This window comes from Melanotaenia boesemani, chromosome 4, assembly GCF_017639745.1.
Source record: "Melanotaenia boesemani isolate fMelBoe1 chromosome 4, fMelBoe1.pri, whole genome shotgun sequence".
Classification (NCBI taxonomy): Eukaryota; Metazoa; Chordata; class Actinopteri; order Atheriniformes; family Melanotaeniidae; genus Melanotaenia; species Melanotaenia boesemani.
In genome coordinates, this window is record NC_055685.1 from 8,451,412 (window position 1) to 8,477,962 (window position 26,551).

Below are 26,551 nucleotides of genomic sequence, written 5' to 3' on the forward strand. Positions count from 1 at the left end.
TCTGTTTTCTGTCTCACACTGCTTAAATAATGTTGAAGTCTGGGATCTGGGAGGATTCATCCCTCCGTCAGACCTGTTGTCACTCATTTACAGTCCAGTGTTTTAATCATTTTGCATACATAATCCTTTTCTTCCTTTTTCCCTTAGTTATGAAAGGCTTCTTGACAGCCACCTTTCCACTGAATCCATTTCTGAAGAGGCTTCAGTGAACAGTAAATGGATCAGGTCGGGGCAGGAAATAAACAACAAGCAAATTTCTATTTCTCAAATGCATCACTTTTAGATACATCCAATCAGCATTTTTAGTCCTGCCACTTCTTCTTTTGTCCTTCATTTGTCCAAATGTCTAAAGTTTCCACTACAAGCTATGCAAGGTTTCAGCCTACAGCTCTTTAAGAATCACTTTGTGCAGAAAGACTATTTTTGCTCTGTCAAACTGTCATCATAATCTGGTATTTTTCAGTTGTGAATTAGAACAAATGTGTCTTATTGATAGGCTGCTAGTAAGAAGTGTACAGTAAGTTGTTTTGTAGACACAATGCTTCCATTGCTGGTGTTACATGGCATGAATGAATCATGAATCATGCTTGAATGACTAATAGGTCAATGTTATGTGGTTTAAAAAACAAAAACACAAATACAACTTGACTCAAAATGAGTGAAAAAGCAGCCAAAACCTAAAGAAAAGCTCAAGTTTAAAATCACTTCAAAATATTACAGAATGTTTGGCTCATCGGAAGCAAAATATGATGAAATAATGAGTGTCTGAAGACATTTGCAAACTACCATAACCATACACAAATTTAAGACAATATTCACATTTAATCCATATTTTCACACAGTAAGCATGCTTAGCCATCCATTAGTACAGTGCAGACACACAAGTACTGTACAAACATCAGAAACTCCAGCTTAATCATCGAATCCGGCCAGGAAGTCCAAGTTCAGGAGGGTCACAAGAGTAAAACTCAATTATCCCACAGCACTTCACTTATTTTCTTACAGTCACTATTCAACAATACCATCATCTCCCAATGTAAACAACAAAACCATGTGGCCCTTTCTCCCTGCAGTCCCTCCTTCCCAGAGTTGTTTTGTGTCTAAGAGGTTTTCCGGATGGCACTGAGCAGGGGCTGCAGAGCTGAGCTCAGCGGACACTTCAGGGCTCCGGTCATTGTCAGAGGTTAGACAGAGAGCTGGATGAGAGCCCGGTGAGCGTGGAAGGAACTAATACGTTACAGTCGTGATGACTGCATCCCTGATTGGGTTCAACGGGGACACGTAAGAATAAAAAGAGGGGAAGGCTTTCTCCAACAGCGGTTGTTCTGTCAGTCCAAGTTTTAGTGGGTTTTTGTGTGATCTGTAGAGCAAGCTTTTTTAAACACTCATCAGAGCCAAGTACAGCATCATTCCTTTAATATTAGCTTTTCAGTCAGTTTCTCCACTAAAACACCTCTCTTACTGAACATGACATTCTTCTACAGTCAGCAAATATGAGGATTTGATGAAAAAAATCAGCCACTTGTCAAAGAATGTCATCACAGGGTTGTTTACATAGAGGTGCTGGTTGTGAAACGCATGAGTCTGTGGCGTTTCACAAGAGGATGTATGCAGTACATCAGAAAGAGTCAACAGGGTCACTTCCACTTTTTCAAGGGTTGCATCTTGCAACAATCACACAAAAACAAGCAACCTGTACTGCGGTGTAGAACAATTCGTGAAGATTTACAGTGAGCCAACCGAAGGTGTTGAAATACAGTGGTATCGACAGTGGCCAAAACTGGAATATAAGCATTGCTTTAGAATATTTGTGTAATCTGATACTGTAATAGTTCTATATGAGAGAGATTTTGTGAATGGTGTTGAATTGTATATTATTAAAAGAAAAAAAAGGAGTTTTGAGGTAGTTTTTTAAGGTAAATTGTACTATTTTCTCCACTCTCCTTACGTCAGAAACAAAGAAGAAACCTCAGGGCCTGAAAGGCTTTTAAATTTTTGGCGTAGTCTGAATTAATATAAAATGGTGGTATTTAAATAACTGCCAACCTGTTCAGGGTGTACCTGTCTGTCGCCTCATAGCAGCTGAGATAGGCTACATCCCCCCTGGTAGTCTGCAGTGGAATAAACAAATATAGGCAATGGATGGATAGATGCTGAACTAGGCCCTAATCCCAATTCCTCCTTTTGACCATAAATTTGTGGATTGCCAAGGTAAAGGTCTCTTTTTCTTTAAATGATCAAGGAATTGTGGTCATCTGACCATCCAGATAGTCATCAATGGCCTGACTAAAGGACTGTAGAAACACTCCATCTTGAGGTTCAAAAGAAAAGGGCAGCCATACCCCTGAAAAGAAAAGTCAAGTGGTACAGGCCAAGGAAAAATAGGCCCAGTTGATCTAAGACACGTATTTTATACTATAGTTATGTGGCCTACTCTGATCAATAATAATATCCCAAACAACTCAGTAAACAATACAAAACTTCACCCACTGATGCTGGACTTAAACTTATTTATTTCACAAGTTAAAAGCCACAAGGTGCTTTAAAGAGAGAACGGAAAACAAAAGCAAACACATGTGAGTACAAAAAGAACAAAGAATATAAGAACAAACATAAAATATAGCAGAAAACAAAGACACAAAATCATCAGCCAGCCTTTATCTAGATCGGAGCCGGCCTAAATTAAAGGGTATAGACTCCTGCAAAGCGTTCCACAGTCTGGGGGCCACAGTTTTAAAAGTCCCCTCCAGACTGAAAAAAGGGTCTGTGGAACCATGAGCAGTCTCTGACCAGCTGACTGCAAGACTGAATTTCTAGAAGATCAGTGATGTGTGCATTCAGTTGAAATTATAATCCTGATTTTATTTCCTCACCCCAACAATTTGACCAGTGGAAATTCTGATTGAAAGGTAACTTTACCAATCTACAGTGTTTAAAAAAAAAAAAAAAAAGTTCATTTAGAGCCCTGCTGCCGACCTCATTTTCTCTGCTTCGCTCTTCTTTGTGCTCTTTGATGAATACAAGTATGAACATTTCCTAGAGAAACTCCACCAATTCAGCACTTGCACCTCTCCATCTCTCTCTTTCTCTGTCCTCTTTTTCCTCTCCTTCCCTCTCTTCTCAGGCTGCTTGCCATCCCTCCCACTGATCCCATTACCAACTGCTTCCTAACAGGAAGACGGCTTCCCTGCTTCATCTGGAAACAGGTGTCTCTCTCTATTGTTGCAGTGTGAGCGCGCTCTCAGACATGCTCCCACAGACCAAGACGGAGATCTGTGTACAGTAAGCATGCCTGTCTTTTTCTTTCTGATAATCACATCCAGCTTTCCTTTGGAGGCCCACAATGCTCTTAAACACCCTTCTCTCTGGATGTGAATTGGCCTCTGGCAGATTTAGGAAATCATTCCAAAGCTCTATTGTAATTAAATGAGTCCTTTAGTTTAAACAACTGCTACTGGTGGGAATTTTAATAGACTATGCTGGAATAAGAGGTGAATTTGTGAAGTGTTTTTTTTTTCCTTCTTCTTCTTCTTTCTTTCCCAGATCATCTAAAAAAACAACAGCGCTCATGAAGAAAATTCAGTCTGTTTTGCAGCTCTGTCATATCACATGTTCTTTAGGAGCAGAGTGTGTTAGCTATTTTTCATAGATTGTTCTTCTCACTATTTTTCTGTTTTTTCCCCAGGACAGATGTGCAACTCTAATATCTTTATGGGGAAATTTATTCCATGAGAACTTAAGCATGTAACACACCTGTCTGCCTTTTTGAGTAACAATCGTATTGTGTTTATTTGAAGCATTATATTGTTGTGCTGTGCAGCACTTTGTGCAACTGTGGTCGGTGTTAGCATGGTATAAAAATAAACTTGAATAATGAGCACAAAACATGGTGTGTTTTCCTCCACCTGAAGCCAGAAAGTCTCATCTTTTGTCTTTACTTCTCCGAAAAACAAATGAAAATCTCAATGCAAGTATCATGTGCTTTAATAAAAGGTTATGGAAAGTCAATCCAAACAAGACGGAGCCAGCTGTGGCTTTTCTGCTAACTGCTCAGTTAAAACCTGAACAATATAGCAAATTGTCACTGGCATTGTAGTGTTTATTTAATCATGATGTGAGGTATTATATATATATATATATATATATATATATATATATATATATATATTTTTTTTTTTTTTTTTTTTTTTTTTGGGGGGGGGGTAAGAACAGGTGTGAAGTGCATGTGCGCAGATGCGTATGTTTACACACGCGGGGGCGTTAACCTCAAAAGTATGTGTCATAAAGGTGAAGGTGAAGATTTCACTGATACCACAGTCGTACAGAGACAAACAGGAAGCGATTCTGTGAATTACATGGTGCGGCACTGGGATGCAACCATCACCTCCGTCAGATACGTACGGCAGCCTCCACTCCTCGTATCTGAAATCTGTGGTAAACAACAAAGAGCATCAACTCCTCCACTAACAAACAGGATTTATGCTCTTTTTTTTCCTGGGTCAAACTTAAAGTCTTCGTCTGACTCCAACAGTTTTTATTTCTCAACAGGAGATGATTGTACTATAATAGATTGTGTAATTTCAACTATTTCTAAGAAAGAATTCTCTTCCAGTGGTTGCGCAGGAAAAGTGCAAAAAAGGAAGCAGAGGGATGTTTATGACCTTTAGGTTGTAGTTTTTCTTTTTCATAACAATTTTAAAAATAAGTCTCTTTAAGTATAATGTAAGTGGTCTGTTCTGGGAAATACATAATGTTTAGATATTGATTGAAATATCAACACATTCTCACTCCCAACTAGTCACATGGTGATAATTGGCCAGGAGACCTTGTTGTCAGGTATAAAAACATGGGCAAGTCCTCAAGTAGGTCAGAGAGCGATGGTGGTGCATAGCTGCAGTCAGTTGCTTATTGTTTAGCGATAGCCATTAAAGCTAATTGGTTAGGTCCTCAGTTAGGTTAAAGCAACAAAGTTATTGAATTAGGATTAGGAAAATAGCACAGTAAGGCATCAAACAGACCCCTTTACTGTGACCCTTTAAAGCTAAATGGCTAATGTTAAGAAACATAAAGGCTTACATTAAAACAGATGCTGTATTTATGTGTTGCAATAAGAAATCCTTTTCCTGGGCTACTAGGTGAAAAATCCCACCCCATAACACAGATGTCCACCTGGAATACATACCTACTACAGGATCATCAGCAGCATTAGTACAGACTTTTCTCTTCAGTGATTGCTTCACATCTTCCTGTGAGCTAAAGCTGATAAAACCCCTCGAAGTCCCTGCAAAACTCCCATTCATACTAAGCAGTGTTGTTGACAAAGTTAAATAAGCACAAGACCTTTTAGAAGTGAAATAACATAAATAGAGAGAATATGAAAACATGGACAGCAGTCAGAAGGAAAGTCCTGAGGTTTTACAGTGAGATCCGAACCACACAACCTGAACTTCAATTTTCCCTTTGATTGACTTACGTACTGAAATCATCTGACACATCAAAACATGTCTGACTTGATTTACTTGAAACCTAAAAAGTAATTCCATTAATTTTACACTTTTAATTGTGTTTGCATGTCTTGGCTGCATATTTTGGGGGGGGGAGAGGGGTTGTCTGATAAACTTTCCAAAATTTACCTGATCTGTGACAAGTAAGTGGCTGTATTAGTGATGTAGTTTAGTTGAGTTCTGGTGCATCATTTTTAAATAATTTTAAAACTTTCCATGATAAAAGAGGAATGTTACTGAAAAGCAACAACAATCAGTGGACAGTTAACAGGAGCCATACTGGACCAATAAAAGAAAAGCCATTTGATTTTTTTTATTTTATTGATTTCAGTTGTATTGTGTCTTGATTATTTGACATTTTCTGCTACCTTTACACAACCAGTAGGGATCATCCCAATATTTGTTTTAATAAAAGGTCATTTCATGATCATCTAACCCCCATGTGGCTGACCAAAGCTGTTTTGTAGTTGTTAAAAATTAAGAATAACTAATTAAGCAAACTAATTGGCCTTAAAGTGGATTAGATCCCTCAAAGACCACAAACAGACCAGTTTAGTGCATGTTGCTAATAAAAATCAAACACCAGCAACTAACCCAGGAATAGTGATCCTTTGCGATGCCACTTACTGATGGAGATTCATGCACCTCACACGTGTTCTTGCATCTTTACTTCCGCGCTGTCAAAGCTATTAAAAGGATGAATCATAACAGCACAAAACTGTACAAAAGCAGAAGTTCCCAAAATTATCTCAAGGGGGTCTGTGAACTCTGAGAGGGCTGCCTGTCGCAATTATGGGCCCGTTGTTCCCATAACTCTGATACACACATCCCCAAAAGTGTATCTGACAAAAAAGAAAACACCCATACTCTGCTGAGAAATGAGTTCTAGTATGAGTCACAACAAAATGGCAATGGGTTACTCTGACAGAATCAGCTTCAAATGAGCGAACGTCACCTCTCACGCGTAAAATTTAAATACAAACCTGTTAAAGACATGCTCTATAAACTTTACCAACTCACCCATTGGCGAATCAATCCATCTAACATAAAAAAATGTCCGTTCCCATCACAGTGTCTTACCTGCAGGTTACTGTCCAGCTTCCATCGTCTCTGTGGGGCTTTAAAGAATCCAAAAAACAGCCAAGTGTCTCCCGTTCAGCGCCGCTGCCATTCATTCACTGCACACACGTCGCTACTGAGCAGACAGTCACATCCTGGGCAAGGCCGAGCAGCTCAGTCAAACTGGAGAGGAGTCCGCAGCTGATTGTCACTCTCCGCTGCGCTCACACGGCGATCTGGGCTGCGCCGCGCACACACTGCGGCTCGCAAAGAGCAAACAGGAAGTGTACGAGTGAGGTGCATGAGAGCACAATGAGGGAGGGAGGCTGCTACAACTGTGGAGTGCGTGCATAGGTAGGAAGTGCATGTGTGTGTATGTGCGTGTGTGCTTGGATGCGGATTTTGAAGGGATGTTGGCCTCCAGAAGGAAGTCATCTGCTTCTTTGTTTTCACGCTATTTTCACACAAGTGTGTTTGTTTAAAAAGCTTTGTTCATTATTTTCTGAACATCGATGGCTTATTAAACACAAAACAACTTCAGGCTTTTTATGTGTGGCTCTAAGATTTTGACAAAAAGACAACTAAATTTGAAAAAACTGCTGCTTATGATAAATTATTGCAATACTTTCACTTTATATTACATGCAAAGCTAAACAAATGACTAAATTTAGCACTTGTCTTCTTCTTCTTATTATAATTCTTTTTAATGCAACGATTGATCTGGTAATGAAACAAAGTTTGTAAAGTCCTTCTGTCTATATCCCCTCTTTGTCAGGAAAATCTGCTTCCCCCTCCTGTTTTGCTTGTCGTTTACATAATATCTGCAAGTCTGACTGTGAATTCCCCTTTTCTTAAAGGGGATCCAAATGTGGCCACCAGCCATACAAAACAGCAGCCATGAATGCAACCAACTCAGTCACAGATGTTCAACAATACAGCTGGAAAGTCAGTTTAAATTAAATATAATAGAAAAATCAACCCCAAATCATTCTGCCTTTCATATTAGAAAATATTTATAAACTTCTAAGTTTGTTCAATAACTCCACAAAACATTACAGTAAATTATTTAATGCTATTTGATTTAATCTTCTGATTCTTTTTCTGTTTTTTGTTTTTTTTTTCTTTAGGAGTTCATGTGAAAATACATGTGATCATGAAAAATAGGTCAATGACTGTAAATGCTGAAGTCAATAAATATCCTGCATGACTTCTTGTTTGTTATCACAAAACCTTTAGCGAGGCTCGTCGTGTCAGGAAGTACTGAGGGCTTTTATAGAAAAGAAGAAGATGCTGACAGGAAAAAAATAGATAAAAATGAGGAAAGGCTGAAGAGTTTCACCAGCAGAAGAGAATAAAAATGTAAACAGGAGAAAATAAAACAGAATATAAATATAATGTGTGGTTCAGAGCTGTTAAAAGTTTGAAAACCTCCAATGTGCCAAAAGAAAATGATCAAGCATAGCTAGGCTTACACTAGATATTTAAAAAATTTATGTCAGGAGAAAAAAAAAAGATATGTAGCCCTGAATTTCTTAGGGAATATATATATATATATATATATATATATATATATATATATAATATAATAAACATGAAAATTGAGAAGTAAAGACACAGAAGTCTGATAAAGAAGCACAGCCCTAAGTTTACATCCATACTGAGTAAATACTATTCCAGTGGTGGCCTGCAGTAGTCTGCCAATAAATGATGAAAAGTGTAACTATGCTAAAGATATTAAAGGAATTTGACAGAAGACAAAATGACAGAAGAAAAACTGTGAACTCTGTGAGAAGCTCCAATCTGCACTACATCTGAGACAGAACAACTCCAGCGGGTCATAAAGACTGCTCAGTGGATCATTGTCTCCCCACTCCCACACCTAGAGGAGAGTCAACTCCTCAGATGGGCCCCAACGATTCGGGACAACCTCATCCATCCAGGACACCCTCTGTTCAGCAGCCTTCCCTCTGGAAGACTCAGAGTAATGTCTGTCCAGCATCATAGCAAGCTGAATGATAGCCTGTTTGCTGTGTTGTGCCGAACAGATTTCCTCTGCCAAGAAGAGGTTTATGGATATAAGGCTCCTCTTGGTAATCTGATTAATTTATTTATTTACTGTTATTTATTTACTTTGAATTATGGGACCTATGTAATCTTGCTGGACCTGACCAGAGGGGACAGAAAAAGAAGGAAGACAGCAAAAGGGAAAGCAGAAAGAAGAAAGAGGAGACAAAAACACAACAAATAGAAGGCAACAACCCTTCAGTCCAGACTATCACCTGACAAACTGCTACACTTGAACAGAAACACAGAAACTTTCCTACAGCTTTACAGAAAAAACAGAGCTCACAGTAATCAAGTTCCTAAATAATAATAATAAAAAAAAACATATCACAAACGTATCACAACAACAATCGAAGTACTAGTTACACGCTTACAGAGAAAAAACAAAAATATCTCTTAGTGTATAAACCCACTGGACAACTCAGTGACTGTGTCAGCATGCAGAGTATGAGGAATGAGGAATGAGGAGTGATCAGTGACGAGGAGTGGTGAGTGAGATCATGCAAATGCGACCACGCCTCTACGGAGGTTAGAGGCAGACCAGGGCAGCCCAGAGACACGGGTCCTCAGCGGCAACCCCAGAGCATGAACCTGAGCCACCCCACATCCAAGACGTCCCACCCAGAGGGTGGCAGAGGAGAGCCCCAGCAACAGCCCCACGTGATCACGGGGGCCCCAGTGGGCCAGGATCGGAACCCCGCCAGGCACTGGCCATCCAGGGCGGCCCGAGCGAAGGCCCTGGGGCCCCTGAAGCCCAGGAGACCTAGATGCTGCCAAACAGAATTTCATTGTATTCTTGTGAAATGACAATAGAACTTCTTCTATCTATATAAAAGAGGGATTAAAAAACTGACTCAAGCGCCTCATCCATCAGACATGGTGGTGTTTATTGGGTTTGTGTAGCTGGACGCTTTATGCCTGCAACTACTTGTTAACACAAATATCTAATCAGCCAATGCATGGCAGCAACTTAGTGTGTTAAGTCATGTAGACATGATCAAGATGACTTGCTGAAGTTAAAACTGAAGCATCAGAAAGAGTATTTACTGCTGTACGTGACCTTGAAGGTGGAATGGTTGTTGGTACCAAACAGTTTGGTCTGAGTATTTCAGAAACTGCTGATCTACTGGGATCTTCACACACAACCAGCTCTAGGGTTTACAGAGAATGGTCTGAAAAAGAGAAAATATCCAGTGAGCAGCAGTTGACTGGACCAGAATGTCTCGCTGATGTCAGAGGTCAGAGGAGAATGGGCAGACTGGTTGGAGATATAAAAATGTAACAAGACGTAGTATCGATGCAGCTGAAAACACGAAAGAAGCTGGTAAAATTCTGTCAGTATTTAGCTGACTATGTTTATGGGGATTTACATCCATGAACTACAACCCACCCAAAGTATTATGTTTCTGAAACTTGCTAAAAGAAGCATGAAGCCAGAAAGTCTCCAGCATCTTACCAGATAGCAGCTTGTCATGTATGTAAGACACCTATGTTTTTGTAGGAGGAAATTTGCTAAATTCATGTCATTTAAGACAGGATGTGAAATCCTCCAACACATCATCAAAAGCCCTAGAGTCTTCCTCTGTGGTGTCTTTGCTCAAAGCCTAAAAAACCTCCACCGTCTCTGGACCTCCTCCTGCTGCTGTGTGGACAAAAACACAGCAGAAAAACTAGAATCTGTATCTGATGACACATTTTGCTGCAGGACAGATAACAAACGAACAGACGTTGAACAAGTTGTGGGAAAACTTGGACTCTTGAACTTGAACCCACAACTCGCTGCTTTTGTTTGATAAGTTGGTAACGACGACGTTAACAAACATGTCCTGGTCTGAAAAACGTTAGGAGGGAAAACATATTAAATGTTGTTGACACATTTTTCAGTCTGTGCTTTTATTGACATGACTGTAGTTATGGATTATTCAGATTCAGCATGTTTGGAATATGGTTGTTTTATGTTTGAAATGTTACAGTTTTTCTTTGGATAAAAATGTACATAAATAAGGCCCTGAGGGTACAGCATCTGTTTCAATTTTTTTTTTCTTTAAGTGTTGCATTGGTTACAGGGGTAGGCTATTTGACAGAAAAATAGTTTCCACAGTGGATATATTGCTGAAAAAAAGTTTAAGAAACACAATAGAGCATCTTTGAGATGTGGTGGTCCAGGATATTTTCATCATGGATGCAGCCGACAAATCTGCAGCAACTGTGATGCTGTCATGTCATTATGGAGCAAAATCTCTGAGGATGGTTTCCAACACCTTGTTGAAACCAAGAACTAAGGCAGTTATAAAGACAAAGGGAGGTCCAACTTGGTACGATGGACATAATAAAGTTACCAGTGAATGTGTCTGGCATGACATTCATTGTTGATGATTTCACTGAACACTGAGTTTTGTTTTGTTTTTTTTTGTTTTTTTTTACTTTTATTTTTTTGTTTTTGCTTAGAATCAGCCAAATGCGTCAAAAAACACTGGATGACATTTCATCATTCTTCCTGCACTTGAGCAAAACAGTCACAGGATTTTTACAGAGTGAAAAGAACAAACAAGACTGATACAAACATATTTGTTTTTTCCACTTAAACCCTCTCGCCATTGACTGGTGTTGTATTGTTTATTTAATAAGCGGCGTTCTGCCTCCCCCGCCTGGAGCAAACAAGACATCCCGCTGTTCTGTGCTGAATTTCAGGGATTCCCCTCCGTGGCCACAAGATGGCGCGATAACTTTTAGAGCTGACAGGCAACAGGTCTCATGGAGCTGCTGCAGGACTTCAAGTTAAATCTGCTCTGAAAATGTTTTCGTTTTCAAGAGGTGGTCACAGGTCCCTGCAAGAAAAAGTCCGTTTAGATCCTCACTTTCCTATTCTACACAAATCAAATGTTTTATAAGTCATTGCCTGGAATATTATGTATTTAAATATGGCCCTTTAATTTAGCCAACTCCGTGGATGCTTCTGTGGATTTATACTCAATCTTGACATGAGCCATCTTTATTTTGCCTTTTGATAACCCTTTTGTATTAATCGTCCTAATTTAATGTACAGTAGCCCGTTCAGATGTGAGTTGTGGGAATGCATTCTGATTTAGCTCCTGAGGTAAACTGCGTTTCCCCCCTCCCTCCTCGCCCCACACGTCAGTGTTCTGATGCGCCACCAGTGGACGTCGTTGTTCCGCCTGGTGTCACCCCTCACAGGATGAGCTGACCTAAAGCAAAGCCAAGCGAGATTAGAGAGTGAAAGAGCGGCAGGGGGAGAGAAAGGGATTTTGAAAAGAGCGGCAGGAGGAGTGAGACTTGCTATAAGGACACAAGCACTCTTAAGTCCAGCCGCTCCTCTGGTTTTACGCATAATCTTGGAAGAAACAAACAAAACAGGAGGAGCTGTGTGCGCTTGATTAAGACAAGACTCCAATTTATTATTTTTATTTTTTCTTACATTATTTTAAATTACTTGCAGGTAAGATCTTATTTATATGTTTTATTCTACAAAACCTGACCAATCTGTGATGATGTCCCAGTTATTTATTTAGAAAAGCGCCTAAATAAGAGTAATTTCTAACTTACTCTCTCCTGCACGCGTGCATGCCGTGTCCCCCCTCTCTCTTACAGCTACACACACTTGGGGACCACCGGACCTACCATGATAAGGGCTGTGGATGTTGTCCTGTCTGTGCTGCTCGCTATATCCATATCTTGCCCGCGCGCATTAGGCGGGTACGGGATGAGCCTGTTCGCGGCGCAGACCTCTCCTCCAGACCCTTGCTATGACGAGCACGGCAACCCGCGGCGCTGCATCCCGGACTTCGTCAACTCCGCCTTTGGTAAGGAGGTGAGAGTGTCCAGCACCTGCGGCAAGACGCCGAGCCGCTACTGCGTGGTGACATCTGCGGAGAAAGGAGACGAGAGGACCAGGAACTGTCACACCTGCGACGCGTCCGACCCCAAGAAGTACCATCCGCCGGCGTATCTAACGGATCTCAACAACCCTCACAACCTCACCTGCTGGCAATCCGAGAACTTTATCCAGTTCCCGCAAAATGTCACGCTCACTTTGTCCCTCGGCAAGAAGTTTGAAGTCACATATGTGAGCCTGCAGTTCTGCTCTCCGCGACCCGAATCCATGGCTATCTACAAGTCAATGGACTACGGGAAAACCTGGGTCCCCTTTCAGTTTTACTCTGCTCAGTGCAGGAAGATGTACAACAAGCCCAGCAGGGCCGTCATCACAAAGCAGAACGAGCAGGAGGCCGTCTGCACGGACTCCCACACGGACATGTACCCTCTGACCGGCGGCCTCATCGCCTTCAGCACGCTGGACGGCAGGCCGTCGGCTCACGACTTCGACAACTCCCCGGTGCTGCAGGACTGGGTCACAGCCACGGACATTAAAGTAGTCTTCAGCCGGCTGCACACTTTCGGTGACGAGAACGAAGACGACTCGGAGCTGGCGCGGGACTCGTACTTCTACGCCGTGTCGGACCTGCAGGTCGGAGGGAGATGCAAGTGTAACGGGCACGCGTCCCGGTGCATCAAGGACCGGGACGGTAGTCAGGTGTGTGACTGTAAGCACAACACGGCCGGACCGGAGTGCGACAGGTGCAAACCTTTTCACTATGACAGACCGTGGCAAAGAGCCACAGCCAGGGAGGCCAACGAGTGTGTCGGTGAGTCCCGGAGCGAGTGTGTGATGACTGGGTTGTTTGGAGAAATAATAATAATAATAATAATAATAATAATAATAATAATAATAGTAATATTAATAATAATAATAATAATAATAATAATAATAACAATAATAATAATAAACGCAGCAAATAATAAATAAAATAGTCGTGGCGCACCTCTCCAGTATCATACTGGCTTTAAGTCTCACGCAGCATGAAAATGCAATTTGAAAGTCCATTTAGCTTGTTGTAGGCCATAATGGAAGCTTTCTCACCACTTCAAACGGAACCACTGAGTCTAATCGTCCACCGCGACATTTCTCCCAGCCCGAAGTCACCGCTGCTGGAAAACCAAGCCTTTTAATTTATTTGGGAAAAAATACCGCAGCGATAATTGAACGCAGACCTCACCTTTTATCTCTGTAATTGTTGTCTCATAATAGTTTTTAACATAGAAATAAAATAGGAAATAAGCTAAATGTCAATTAAACCCCAACATATTTTGTTGGAGGGCTAAAGGTGAGATAGTAATATTAAAAAAACGAATTCAAGTCCATTTCAGTTGATTCTCCTTCAATAATATGTCAAATAACAATTAGAGCACATCTGGAAATTCCCTGAGTTCAGCAGTATTCCCGCTGATTATCAAAGCAAAGCAAGAAACCTTAAGAAAACGCCTCATCAAGCTGATGCTGTAAAAGAAAAGCAGGTTAAAATAATTTCTCAGTTATCTGAAAACACTGTTTAGCTGCTAAGTGATCACATAGTTACATTAGTTTATTATTTATTTTAATCTGTACAAATATGTGCATTTAAATTACAGATAGTTCTGAATCAATCTGAACAGATTCCTGCTGGTTCTTAATTTGAGATGCTGTTAAGAAAAGCAAGAAATATCTGAAAAGTAACTGTTTGTACAGATTATTTAAATGATTTATCTTATCTTTAATGTTTCATATAAACTTTCTTTCAGGGAATTTTATTCTGACTGTCTTCACAAAGCACTAAAACTGTATACCATATTAATACCAAATGTTTTCATGGTATTTTCCCTTCATTCTATTTTGAGTTTTTGGATAGAAAAGTGGAAGAGAAATGAGCAGAGAGTTGCAGTGGTCCGATGTTTGATGAGGTGCACAACCACAGCGAGGACGAGAGAAAGAAAAGGACAAGCAGGGAGATGTTTGATGATAGACACAGACACTAAAGGTTCAATGCAACTCCAAAAATCACAGAAAGACAAATCCAACACAAACCAGTTCAAAGCCTTACATTTTCCATTCAGCCGCAGGCCTGCCGAGGAAGAGAGGCTCAAATTGTTTGACAGCCGCAGCACATGTCAACCACTTTGACACATGGCAGCTGTTGAAAAGGCTTTTTTGTTTGCTGTTGTCATCTATTACCAAAACCGGGAGATGTGAACATGCTGCTAAATCAACACGGCAGTTTTGTTGAAATGTCCACATATTGTACATACTGTGAGTCCCTTTGGGTTAAAGAAAGCAACCTTAAAAGTGTTTTTTGCTCTTTAAAGTTTGGTTAGCCCAACCAGTTCCAGTTGCATACCGTGCCAAGAAGAGGCAGAAAGTCATTTTTCAGCACTTGCATTGTGGATACCAACAGAATAATTAATACAGACTCTTAGGTAAAAATATTTCTAAATATTTTCTAAATATTTTACTGCCTGGTTGAAAGATATGATTGGAGTTTTAAACAGCTTTTGAATATCAACACAATCAGCTGTAAAAGCAGTCAAATGAACTGTGAATAAGGTTTTTTTATTTATTTAAAATTACACTTGATCTATTTTTATCATTTTTTTTATCAGTCTTAGACTGGAGCTACAAAAGCTGTATGTTTTGTGTTTTCTGCAAGGTAGCAGAAATTCAGGTCTTTATGAGAAGAAACACTCTTCTATAGTTGCTGGTTTTATTGGTGTGGGTTTATTCAGTGTGATAAGTTTTAGTGACTGCTGCTGCATGAGATGCTAATAGTAAAAGTGCTTCAATCTGTGCTCAATAAAATGTCTGTTGATGTGGGGAACTTTGACTCTCCTAAAATGGACAGACCATCCCCCTCCTACCAAAAACAGCTAAAAAAAAGAAAAGAAAAAGAAAAAAATGTTAAAAAGTGCTTTCAAATGTGCAGGTCTGCCTTTGTTTTAGTGATTACTTCTATCGGGATCTTATAGGTTACTAATGTGCTCTTTGGTGTGTGTCTTAATCCATTTGGCTTATTGACTCTGCAGCTGAAAAAAATGCTTCTAATGCAATGAGTTCTACAACCAGCTCCATCAGGGAGCTGTTTCAGCCTCGCTTCAGAGGTGTTAAGTGAAGTTATATAGAAGCCATACAGTTCTGTAGCAGCAAGAGCCCTTATCTCAGGTCTTACAGGCTAAACGCTTTACAGGAATACCAACAAGTACAGGATGGTGACAGGGCTTCAGCTGAACACTTTGTGTAGTACACATCAACTATAACTGTGATTGCCATCTTGCGTGTGCATGTGACAAATAAACAACTTGAATCTTGATTTTTGATCCTTAAAATACATTTTAGTCTCGCAGTTAACTTGGTTTTTGCTCAAAAGAAATGAAAAACAATGAGGAGAAAGTATGTTGAATAATTCAGGTAGATGAGAGCGGCAGCTTGAAGGCATGCAGAATGAGGGCTAACGGCACTGCGCCGCACACTGCAGCACGGTTGGAAGGAGGGGCGGAGGATGATGGAGAGAAAAGGAAAGAGATGGATGTAAACTGGAGAACAGGCAAGAAAAATGTGTTAGGATGGCTGTAGAACGACACCCCCATGGCCTCTTGGCCAGCAGAGGAATTTATTGTAAAGGGTGTTTTAAAGACTGAAAAACTTTTCATTTAGAAACTCCCAGTGTTGTGGCTTTACTTGCCTGTGTCCTTTTGCACATAATGAGGCTTTAAGTCCTTAAGCCAAGGGTGGAAGTTTTGTGTTATATTAGAAAAATTATGATAAAATTGCCAATACATAATAAAACTTGAAATATGAAATATGTCGTAATGGGTCGTATCCTATTACAGTGTAGGGAAATATTAAATATAAATGAAAACATGGAATTTTTTTATGGGTTGAATGGAAGCCATGCTGGTATTCCAACATTTAAAATCCCAGAGTATTGTCTGTAGGCTCTGACAGGCTTCATACCATCTCCACCAACAAGATATCTGAACTTTTGTTTTATTTTGGTGTCTGGAAAGTGACCAAACTCTTTGTAGAGATGACCGAACTGGACAAAACTAAATAGAGGAGCATCTGATTCCATTTGCTTACAGGATAAATATATACACAATTTCGTTTATCCAAAAATCCCCTACATGACTTTAATAGATATGCTTGTTTTTTTCCGCCTTTTATCAAAATCTGAACAGCGAAAAGCACAAAGTACACTCAATTGTTCCCAGGTGCTGCTCAGTGGTGTCTGAGTGACAGAAGCAAACAAGCTATGCAGAGGAGTTAGCACGGCTGATTTGATACCCATTAAAATAACCAAGTTTTTAAGCCACAGTCACTGGGAGAGAAAAATATAGATATTTTGAGTTGCTTTTACGCCCTGTAATGCTCTACATGAGCTAGAAGAAAATGAGCTAAAACAGTCTTCTTACTGCAAAAAGTTCAAGCAAACATATGTTAATGCTTAAAAACAGCTGTTCCCATCCTTTTGAGAAGTTCTTTATGTTTTTATTATTTTCATGGATAGATGCCCAAATCTTAATGAGGCTTTCAGATCATTCCAGAGCAACAACTGAGGAGTGTGGTGGCCGGCGTGCTTTCCGGCGATGGTGCAGGCGGTGATCTATTTCATGATTTTGCCAAATTTCAAAGGCAAGGTCAAAATGGAAATTTGTACACAGTCCAGAAACTTTCTGCAACAATAAAAGATGAAATCCCGCACAGATTCCACCATAATTCAGAAATGCAAATTATGCTGTAAACAGACTGGAATGCAACACAGCCACTGAACTTCCATCTGTCCTGCTTTTGACTGAGGGTGGGTTCATGTGTCCTCTGTCAGGTGCTGATAACTAATATCTGAAGCCACAAAGCCATCAAACATCACATGCTGGTGGATATTAGAGAGGAAACAGTGGATGGCGAATGTTTCTTTTAGGATCTTTCTTTGCTTATTGGATTTTTTTTTGTCTCACAATCAGATGTGCTGTTATATTTGTTGGTTTTTTTTATGCATATGAATTGAATCTTACCATTTGTACAACAGAGCTTGTACAAGGCTTTCCTCAGATGTTTCTTTCCTGTTTTGTTTGTTTGGTACCATTCACACCAAAGGTCTGGTTGATGTTTAAACAACTCGCCGTCATGCACTTTTATGAAGCGGCCTCCTTCATCTTCAAAGGTAGCGGCAGGATACATTGTTAGACTCCGTCACAGCAAACAAAGCTGGGAATAAACCGAGTAGCTTTGCACTTTGCACCGCATTACTATTCCTCACCTTCACCACTTCACTCATCTCTTTCTCTGGTCATTCACGCACAAAAGCACATGCACATGTCTTCAGGTCTCAGGTCTTCAGCCGCAAGTTCAAATAAGGGGGGGGGGGGGGGGGGGGGGGGGGGCACTCTCCCTTCAAGAACCTTTTTTCCATGAGCTCTTATCAGTGTTTATGACTGGTTTTGTAAACTAGTGCAGAAATAAGTTACGCATGGCCCAGACGAGCGTCTCAGCCTTCTGTTTTAGATTCACAGACCTGCTGTATCTCTCAAACAGACAGAAACATGGTCACCAAGCCAGCACATACTGTAAGCAAGGCTGATGGTACGGTATATCAAGTGCTGTAACTAAACACTAAAAAAGGCAGCCAGAAGAGATGCACACAGACACACTCATATGCAGTGGGAGGGCAGTGATAATGAAAACCTTTCTGCAGCAAAGGTCTGTAAATGTGTGGTGAATTGCCCACATGGTACCAATAGCCTTGCTGTCAGCTGGAAGAGTGTGTGTTTGTTTGTGTGTCCATAAGGGTGAGAAGGCTTGTCAAACAGCCTTCTGCTAATTTTACTGGGAATCTATGCGGGGCATTTAAAAGCTTGCTGCATCTGAAATTTAAAGGCTTGGATGGGTGAACTTTCAACCTTGGTCAATACTCACAGCTGTTAAAAGCTGTCACAGAGCTGGAAGCTCAAACTGCAGGAAACATAGACCCAGTAATGATGAAAAATACATATATAGTGAGGTCATTGATATGGTGCTGATAAATGTATGGTAAAGAGAAAACAGTCAAACTTCTTCTGGTTTGTAGATGCACGTGCAGTCAACTGTGTGTTGGCAGATGATGCCAGGTGGTTTGCTGAAACCACAACAAGGTTTAAGTGTGAATTTCAGCTTGTAAAAAGACTGTAAATAGATTAAACAGCTTGGTTTAGCACAGAAGGTAAATGCTGTGTCTGGTCCTTGAGCCTTGAGCTTTTGCATCAAAAATAGATAGCAGGGTCACATAGATGGAAAAGTAGATCTATTTTGGATTTACAGGGATATTTGGGGAGGGGGCTTGAGTGGGTATGTGTGACACTGTTGTGAGAGGTTTATATGACAGATAAGGACATATTATCATGTTAGCAGACTTAAAAACCATGCAAACATGTACCTAAACCTTAAAAATCAAAGCTCTCAAAAATCTGATTAACTTACTCAGATAATGCAGTTCCCTGAATGTAACGGATGCAGAAACTCCAAAGTTCAATATTTTTGCACTTTTATCCAAAACAGTCATAAATAAAATCGAAAGGTATCTCATGAAGATTATGTTCACACCGCAGAAAAAAGTGCCCTATATCAGCCAGTATAAAACAGTCTTAGCTTGAACCTTGTCTTATCTCGTGCTCTACCCCCTTTTCTCTTTCTTTTCCTTTCTTCCTCCGATAATGTTTCCTTGTCTTCTTTGTTGAATCAGCCACATTGCGCGTTCTAAACGGCAATGTGTTTATATCTGCCTTTAAGCATGTGACATGGTGCATAAAGCAAAATTTGGCTGCAACATCATGCAGCGTCCACAAAGAAAAAGTTGTGCGGTGCGGTTTCTCAGCCTCGGGATGCTGCTGGGCAGCGACAGCTCCAAAATTTGCAGTATAGATATCACTGTACCATCAAACAAGTCAGAAACGCAGAGTTTCAAGGTTGGAAAGCTGATGCAAATTGTCCACCACAGTGAAAACCTGTTTTAACTTATTCTAGTATATGCATGGGTGAGGATGGTATATTTGCAAATTAGCAGCGTCGGTGGACGTTAATCTTCGCTGTACATGTCTGTAGAAGTAAAATATTGTATGTGCGCAAAAATGTAGCAGTGTTTATTAATAATTCATGCATCAGAGGGTTAAGACCTGCAGTTTGAACGTAGCTATGAGACTATGTGTCAACTCTGTCGTTAAAAGCATTTTCAAAATGTCGCTTTGCTTTAAGTAAACTTACATGTAGGATGATCTCCTATTTTAATTGCAGAATATGTTGAATGTTTTTTTAATTCCACAGCTTCACAGCAGCTAGCATATTTTGGAAAATAAATTGATTAAAATCATCTGCATGTTTGCTGGGACGATGGCCAGGTTGAACTCTAAAGGCCCATTTATGCTCCCTTATGTACGGTACGTCCGTTTAAAGCGTTGTCATATGTCACCACCCTTCATACTTCCATGCGTCTTCTACGTTTCCATGGTTATGAAGTCAATTTATCCACTAGTGGGCGGTTTTGAGTTCAGTTCCCTACCACTTTCTGATGTTTCTGACACCAGTTAGTGGCGGTAATGTACAGTTATAAAGTTGTTTGCCAGTCTGACACACCAACAAAGCCTTTCTTCACATGCTCCCATCATCTCTAGTTGTTGCCCTAATCTTCTTCCTTCTTCTTCTTTTACTTCTTTTTCCTGTTACTCCTCTTCTCTGGTTTGTTCCTTTTTCTGGTCGCATGTCAGCTATACTGACAATATGGTTTCCGATGGTATTGCTCCATTTGCTGCATCAAGCGACAGATCAGCAAGGCCCCTGAAACACACCAATTATGCATGTAAACGACGCAGCAGTCAATTGTCTGTCTGCATATCTGTCTTCTGCATCGAGCATTGATGGTTTTAACTGTACTTCTACTCGGCTGAGCTTTACACTGCAGTAGACCGAGTCAGAGCGTTCCCAGTTTGAAGCATCAGAGAGAAATTCTGATGGTGGAGCTAATGTAGGAGCTGCTCACAAGAGGGTAAAGACAAACTTATTTTATTGCTCTGCAATTCTTGAAGTTTTATGTTGTTTCAGATAGCCAAAATTCACTCCTCCATGGCCTCACTATAAGTACTTTTACTTCGCTCCTCTAGAAATCCTCCCAGATTCGCCATCTGAGAGTGCGCTGACAGCTGTTTGCGGCAGTTAAGACACTCTTACTTCAACTTAAGAAAAGAAATAAATTGTAAAGTAAAAGAATGGAAAGTTATTTTAACTTGAACTGCTAATTTGTGCATTTCTACAACCAGAGACTACACATTGCCCAGGAATGAGATCATTCTTACTAGCCATCATTTTGCCTGAAATGGAAGCAATAGCTGTGACAAATAATGTAGATACTGTTGAGTGTGTCAAAGCGTCGGAGATCTTGAAGCTATTAATGTCAGCACTTGGCAGCAGCCCTCTCGAGCTGGAATTTTGGAGCTTGTTGTTGCTTGTCATGCGGTCTGTTCAAGAAGCCATTCAATCTTGATGAAATTCCAGTTTTGCCCATATAATAAATCTTGACAGCTCTTTGAAGCATGGAAATTATTTTATATCAAAAAATGCTCTGATAGAATGTGTGTGTGTGTGTGTGTGTGTGTGTGTGTGTGTGTGTGTGTGTTTTTTGAGAAATACAAGAGAGGCTGCTGTCATGAATATACGCCCGTAACTGTGTTTTCCCAGAGTTTTCCGCATGTTGTCTGATATCAGCGCAGCTCAAAAGGATCATTTTCATTGCAAATGATGTTTTTTCTGCCGTTGACGAAGTTCAGGTCACAATGCTTGAGATGATGGAATGTACTTGGTTGTCAGAAAAGGCAAAAATCTATCCTGAAGTTTCACAGCCTGTGTATCTGTTGTCTGGTTAAGTGTCCTTTGGGCAAAAATGAGCAGATCTGCGGCGTGGTTTTGTTTCATTGCTTTGGCTACAACACATAATTCAACACAGATCCTGCTTGCTGTGTGAGCCCACATTTCAAGCCAGCATCTCTGTGCACGTGTGTGTGCAGGTCTCACTGCTCGTACCAGAAATATGGCCTCAGACTTCCTTTTGAGAAACACTTTGGTGGAAAGCCATATTGCGTTACTCTGTTTGGCTTAAGGCCTGAACTCACTTCCTCTTGTCACCCTCTGTGGAGCTCGGACTCACCGTGGATTGTGGCTGCTTTATTACAACACCCAACCAGGCCAGGAGCTCAGGCTATCATCATCATCAAGTTATTCATTAGGCTCAGAGTTATCACTGCTGAATGCCTTTGAAATAAAACAGCACTGCATCACGCAGAATTAAAACCCACATTTCTGCACAATGTTTTTAATGCTGTCAGTTATATCCTCAAGACAGAAATGTAGCATGAAGTAGGCTTTCTTTGCAGCGATGACAGCTGTTTCATTATTTTCACTGGAAGGCGTCCTCCTCAGAGAACTCAATCATGGCAGTTCGCCTTAGGTGCAAAAAGTTAAATGCACTTCGCATTTAGCAAAAGAGTGTTCAAACATGACTCGGATGGCTCCCAAACATCTGCAAAAGTGCTGCTAGCTGCTGAAGTCAAGAAATGGGTGCAAGCTTAGAGAGGTTACTTGTCATGTTAGCTTGCAGTTACTGTTGCTACCTGCCTTTGTTTCCCGCCTTTTACCTGTTCACATGTTAGTGTTTGTCTTTGTTTTCTCAACTCGACGTTGTACAGCATATTTGTTCCGGAGCATGTGTCTCTTTGTCTACATTGTGTGCAATTGAGTGTTTATGCAAACAGTAATTCTGTCCAGGATGAGAGCAGCTTTTCAGCGCCCGCAGAGACGTCTGTTAATGAATTAATTGCTGACTTGATGCCATAGTGAAAGCTTGTCTTAGCCGAGGGAGGATCTGGGTGTATTGTGGGTTTGGCATGAACTGCAGCTGTGTGTGTGTGTGTGTGTGAGAGAGAGAGAGAGAGAGAGAGACAGAGAGAGAGAGAGAAAAGAGAGACAGAGAGGGAGGTGTTTGTGTGCAATGGAAAGGTTTAGTTTGAGGGAACCAAGTGATTAGGGGTAATTAAAACCCACCCAGACAAAATCTGCCTGTGTTCACACATAAGACAGAAGACACTCTGGTGCTTCTCTGCATGAATCACACCATGCCTGTCTCTCCCATGTATTGTGATTAGCATCAGTGGATGAATGTTGTAACACATGCGCAACAGACGCTAATCAGACAGTCTGTCTGTTAATGTTGCCACATAATTTTATTCATTACCTCTAATAATGCAAGAAGGCAACATGACATTTCAATTTCCACTACAGGTGGTATCACGCTTCATTGTCAAAGAAATTGTTTGACAAATGTAGATTTTGTCTGTAATTGAACATGCTGGTTCTTTATTTTGGCTATTAGTCTGTTACTTAAACTCAATGCCAGTAATTCAGCACTCTGCAAAAGTCATGAACACTCTCATTTCTTCATTTATCACCAGGTAAATAAGAAGTAGGAGTTTTTAGTAAATTGAAATATGTACTAACATAAATGGAAACACAGTATGAAAGGCAAAAACAACTTGTCTAATTCTAATGAACTTGATAGTCAATATTTGGTCTGAACCAGTTTATTCTTCAACAACTTCGAAAACGTTCAATGTTCTATTGTATTTTCTTTAAGCAGTCTTCAGGAATAGTTCTCCAGGCTTATTGAAGGACCTTCCAAAGATCTTCTTTGGATGTTGGTTGACTTTTGTTCCAATCTCTGTGGCAAGACAATCCCACACTGCTTCAGTAATGTTCAGGTCAGATCTCTCTGGAGGACTCATCACTCCATCAGACCTGTTACCACTGATTTTAGTCTTGTATCATTTGGCATACCTCAGCCTTTTCTCCCTGTTTCCCTTCCTTAAAAAAGGCTTCTTGACAGCCACTGAGAGACCGTTCATAATGAGGCCTCAGCAAACAGAATATGGATGAACTTAAGGTCCACATCACATCTGTCAGGTCTTTAATTGTTGTTGTTTTTTTTTGTTTGTTTGTTTTTTGCTCCAATTTCCTAAGGACATTCATACTGTTCATCTCGTTAATTAAATTTTTTTTTTCTTTATGAATATATTTTCATTTTGTAACTGTTTTGTCATCTACTTTTTCATTTTCCTATTATTTTGTCAACAAAAACACTGTGCACTACACTGAGATATGCCAAGTTTTCAGCTAATAGCTTTTGGACATCACCTTGTTGGTGTAAAAATACCATTTTTTTGCCTATCACAGTGATTAATTCTGTGTCTCTGACAGGTTCGATCCGGTTGCCGGTTCGATCCCAGCCCAGAGAGCTCACGTCGAGGTGTCCCTGAGCAAAACACCAAACCCCTAATTGCTCCTGATGGGTCATGGTTGAGCATGGCAGCTTCTGTCATTAGTGTGTGAATGTGTGTGAATGGGTGAATGTAACGTACATGTAAAGCGCTTTGGTTAAAAGTGCTATATAACTACAGACCATTTACCATTCACCAGTGGCCTTAAGGTCCAGTTTTAAATGGGTTCAGCTGTCTGTTGTGTGTGGACACAGTAGTGGGTCATTATTAAGTTAGGTGCCTTTTTCCTGCTTGAATAATTGATAGGTCAGCATTAAGTGGCTAAACAAAGAAAGAACTCTCCTATAAAAATAGATACAAGGACTGGACTGAAAATGTGTGATAAAGCCTCCGATATTCAAAAACAAACTTTGAGAGATAAGATAGTTTGGCTTCTTGGAAGCAAAATGGGAAGAAATGAGGGAAGGCTGAAGACTTTTGCACATGCCGTATCAACTTTTCTGTTTTGCTTTTCCCTCATCAGAACCTGTTTCCTATATTACCCACAATGCATTTGCAATGCAATGCAGACATTTGTGCATAATCTCTTGAACTCTGACTCAGTTTATCATCTCTAAAATAAAATCTTGAGCAGCTTTTTTTTTCTTTTTATAAAACATACAGTCCTAACTAAAGACCTTTAAATAGACATGATTCATAAGTTCTTCTTTTAGCTCACCTCTTTTATACACAGACCAGCAACGCTCATTAATCTTGTCATCAGTCCTTAAAGATGTACTACTTAACTTTTGCTATTTTCTCAGTGACACGCAAGTCTGTCAACAGCTAATTCGGCATCCATCTTGCATCCTAACTGTACTGTGATCTCTCTCCAGACCAGTATTAATAGTAACACATTACTGTACGCCTTTACTTTTGTCAGTAACTAACCGTAAAAATAAAGAAGAAACAGCAACAACCAGAAAAACAACGAAGAAGAAACAGCAACAACCAGAAAAACAAAGAAGAAACAGCAACAACCAGAAAAACAAAGAAGAAACAGTAACAACCAGAAAAACAACGAAGAAGAAACAGCAACAACCAGAAAAACAAAGAAGAAACAGCAACAACCAGAAAAACAACAAAGAAAAAACAGCAACAACCAGAAAAACAAAAAAGACGAACCATGGCAACAACTGGAAAACACAACACCCAGCATTGCTGGGGACATACATAATAAACTAATGATGTTGGTCTTGGGACAGACAAATCCAGAAAAAAATAACAGACTGGAGACAGCGTGAACATGGACTTTATATCCTTCCTCGCTCCCCAGTCAGCTCGCTCTCTGATTGGCTACACTCCATTCCACGTCACAATCCACACAGTTACAACTCATGTGAAGATTTTTGGTCGTAAATATTGAGCATGTTCAAAATTTCCGATTGTCAGTCATGACCTGTTTCGGAGCTGATTATCTGGACAAATTTACTCTTAACACACCTCAGACCAAGTGATAATTTTATAGGAAAATCTTATAAGAATCAAGATAATCGGCCGTTTGCTGTCCTTGGTCGGGAAGGGGAAAATCAGGACAAAAACAGCCCAATATTCTTTATGTGTGTACCAGGCCTTACTTGGGCTTCCTCTGCTCCCTTTATAAAGCCCTCTTCATTCTCTCACAGCTATCCACTAGAAAGCAATAACTCCTTGATGCGGAATGGGAAACTTGAAAACAATAGTCTTTTTTTCAAGCACTAGCATCCACAGCCCGTTTCCTTGGTTACCTCGACCGTCCAAAATGGCACCCCCCTACAACACCGTTACAGTTACTGAAGGAAAAATGTTACTGACAGCGTGTTAATATTGTAAAATGAGATTCATTTTGGTTTTGGGTGGGTGAACATTAGAGTAGAATAGTTACCGTGTTGTGTTGTAACCAGGTACAAATGAAGTGGGTCCGCACCTTTTATCGCAGAGTTTTCACTCCATTTAAACCATGCGATCAGCCGGATGACCCACTCAGATCCAACGGCTTGATCAACGAGAACGCCCATTTTGACCACATGGGAGGAACAAACTATCAGAGTTGGTTTTCTGAGAAATTTAGAAAATGTTCCAACCTGATAAATAATGCTGATGTGTGGCCTTTATTTGTTCAGTAGACCTTTTTATTATCAATTTCGCCATGAAAGAGCCATGCCTCTTTTGTTCTGGTAAAGCATCTTTTCACCAGCAAACACTTTCCTCTTTGCAAATTCTCACGCACACAAACGACCAGAAGACGCAGCAATAGCAAGTCTAGAGAAAACAGAGGAAGATTTTTAATCTGGAACCACAGACATCACTTTTCTTCCACAGAGATAAAAATCCAGAACATTGTAAGAAATGTTCATCATAACCAGACACTATTTTTTCATAATGGCTGTAAGCCGTTAGAATCAGGTGAAGACGGAGCATCGACGTCCAGCAGCCTGAGATTAATGTCCATGATTTTTCTGTTAGTAATTTATTCCATTAGGTTTCCATTTCATTCATTAGTCAGACCAAAGTTTGGGTTTTATGATGAATAAACATGCAGATGAATTTGAAATTCAGTTAAAGGGAACATATTTGAACATTTTTAAAAAAAATATCTAGTAACTAGAATTAATTACTTTTTTAAAGTAACAAGACAAAGTAGAGAGACAAAGTGACAATGAACAATTAAGGAAATATGTACATAAAAATATATATAATAAAGAGTAGGAGAACAGCAGAGTGTATATATA

The 26,551-nt window shown here is 40.1% G+C and overlaps 2 protein-coding genes across 3 annotated transcripts in view; one reads left to right on the forward strand and one right to left on the reverse strand.

Annotated features, from left to right (window-relative positions):
- The window catches only part of pik3r5 (phosphoinositide-3-kinase, regulatory subunit 5), a 28,043-nt gene extending 21,219 nt beyond the window's left edge, over positions 1-6,824 (reverse strand). The window contains exon 1 of the mRNA XM_041982049.1: positions 6,585-6,824. The gene's annotated coding sequence lies outside the window, so the exon portion shown is untranslated. The remainder of the gene's footprint in view (positions 1-6,584) is intronic.
- Positions 6,825-11,852: 5,028 nt separating this feature from the next.
- Positions 11,853-26,551, forward strand: part of ntn1a (netrin 1a) — a 76,376-nt gene continuing 61,677 nt past the window's right edge. The window contains exons 1-2 of one of the 2 annotated variants that reach the window (XM_041982057.1): positions 11,853-12,084; positions 12,237-13,291. In XM_041982057.1, the coding sequence (XP_041837991.1) occupies positions 12,268-13,291 (1,024 nt within the window). In that variant the 5' untranslated portion in view covers positions 11,853-12,084; positions 12,237-12,267. The remainder of the gene's footprint in view (positions 12,085-12,236; positions 13,292-26,551) is intronic. The other variant, XM_041982056.1, reaches the window with a different exon arrangement.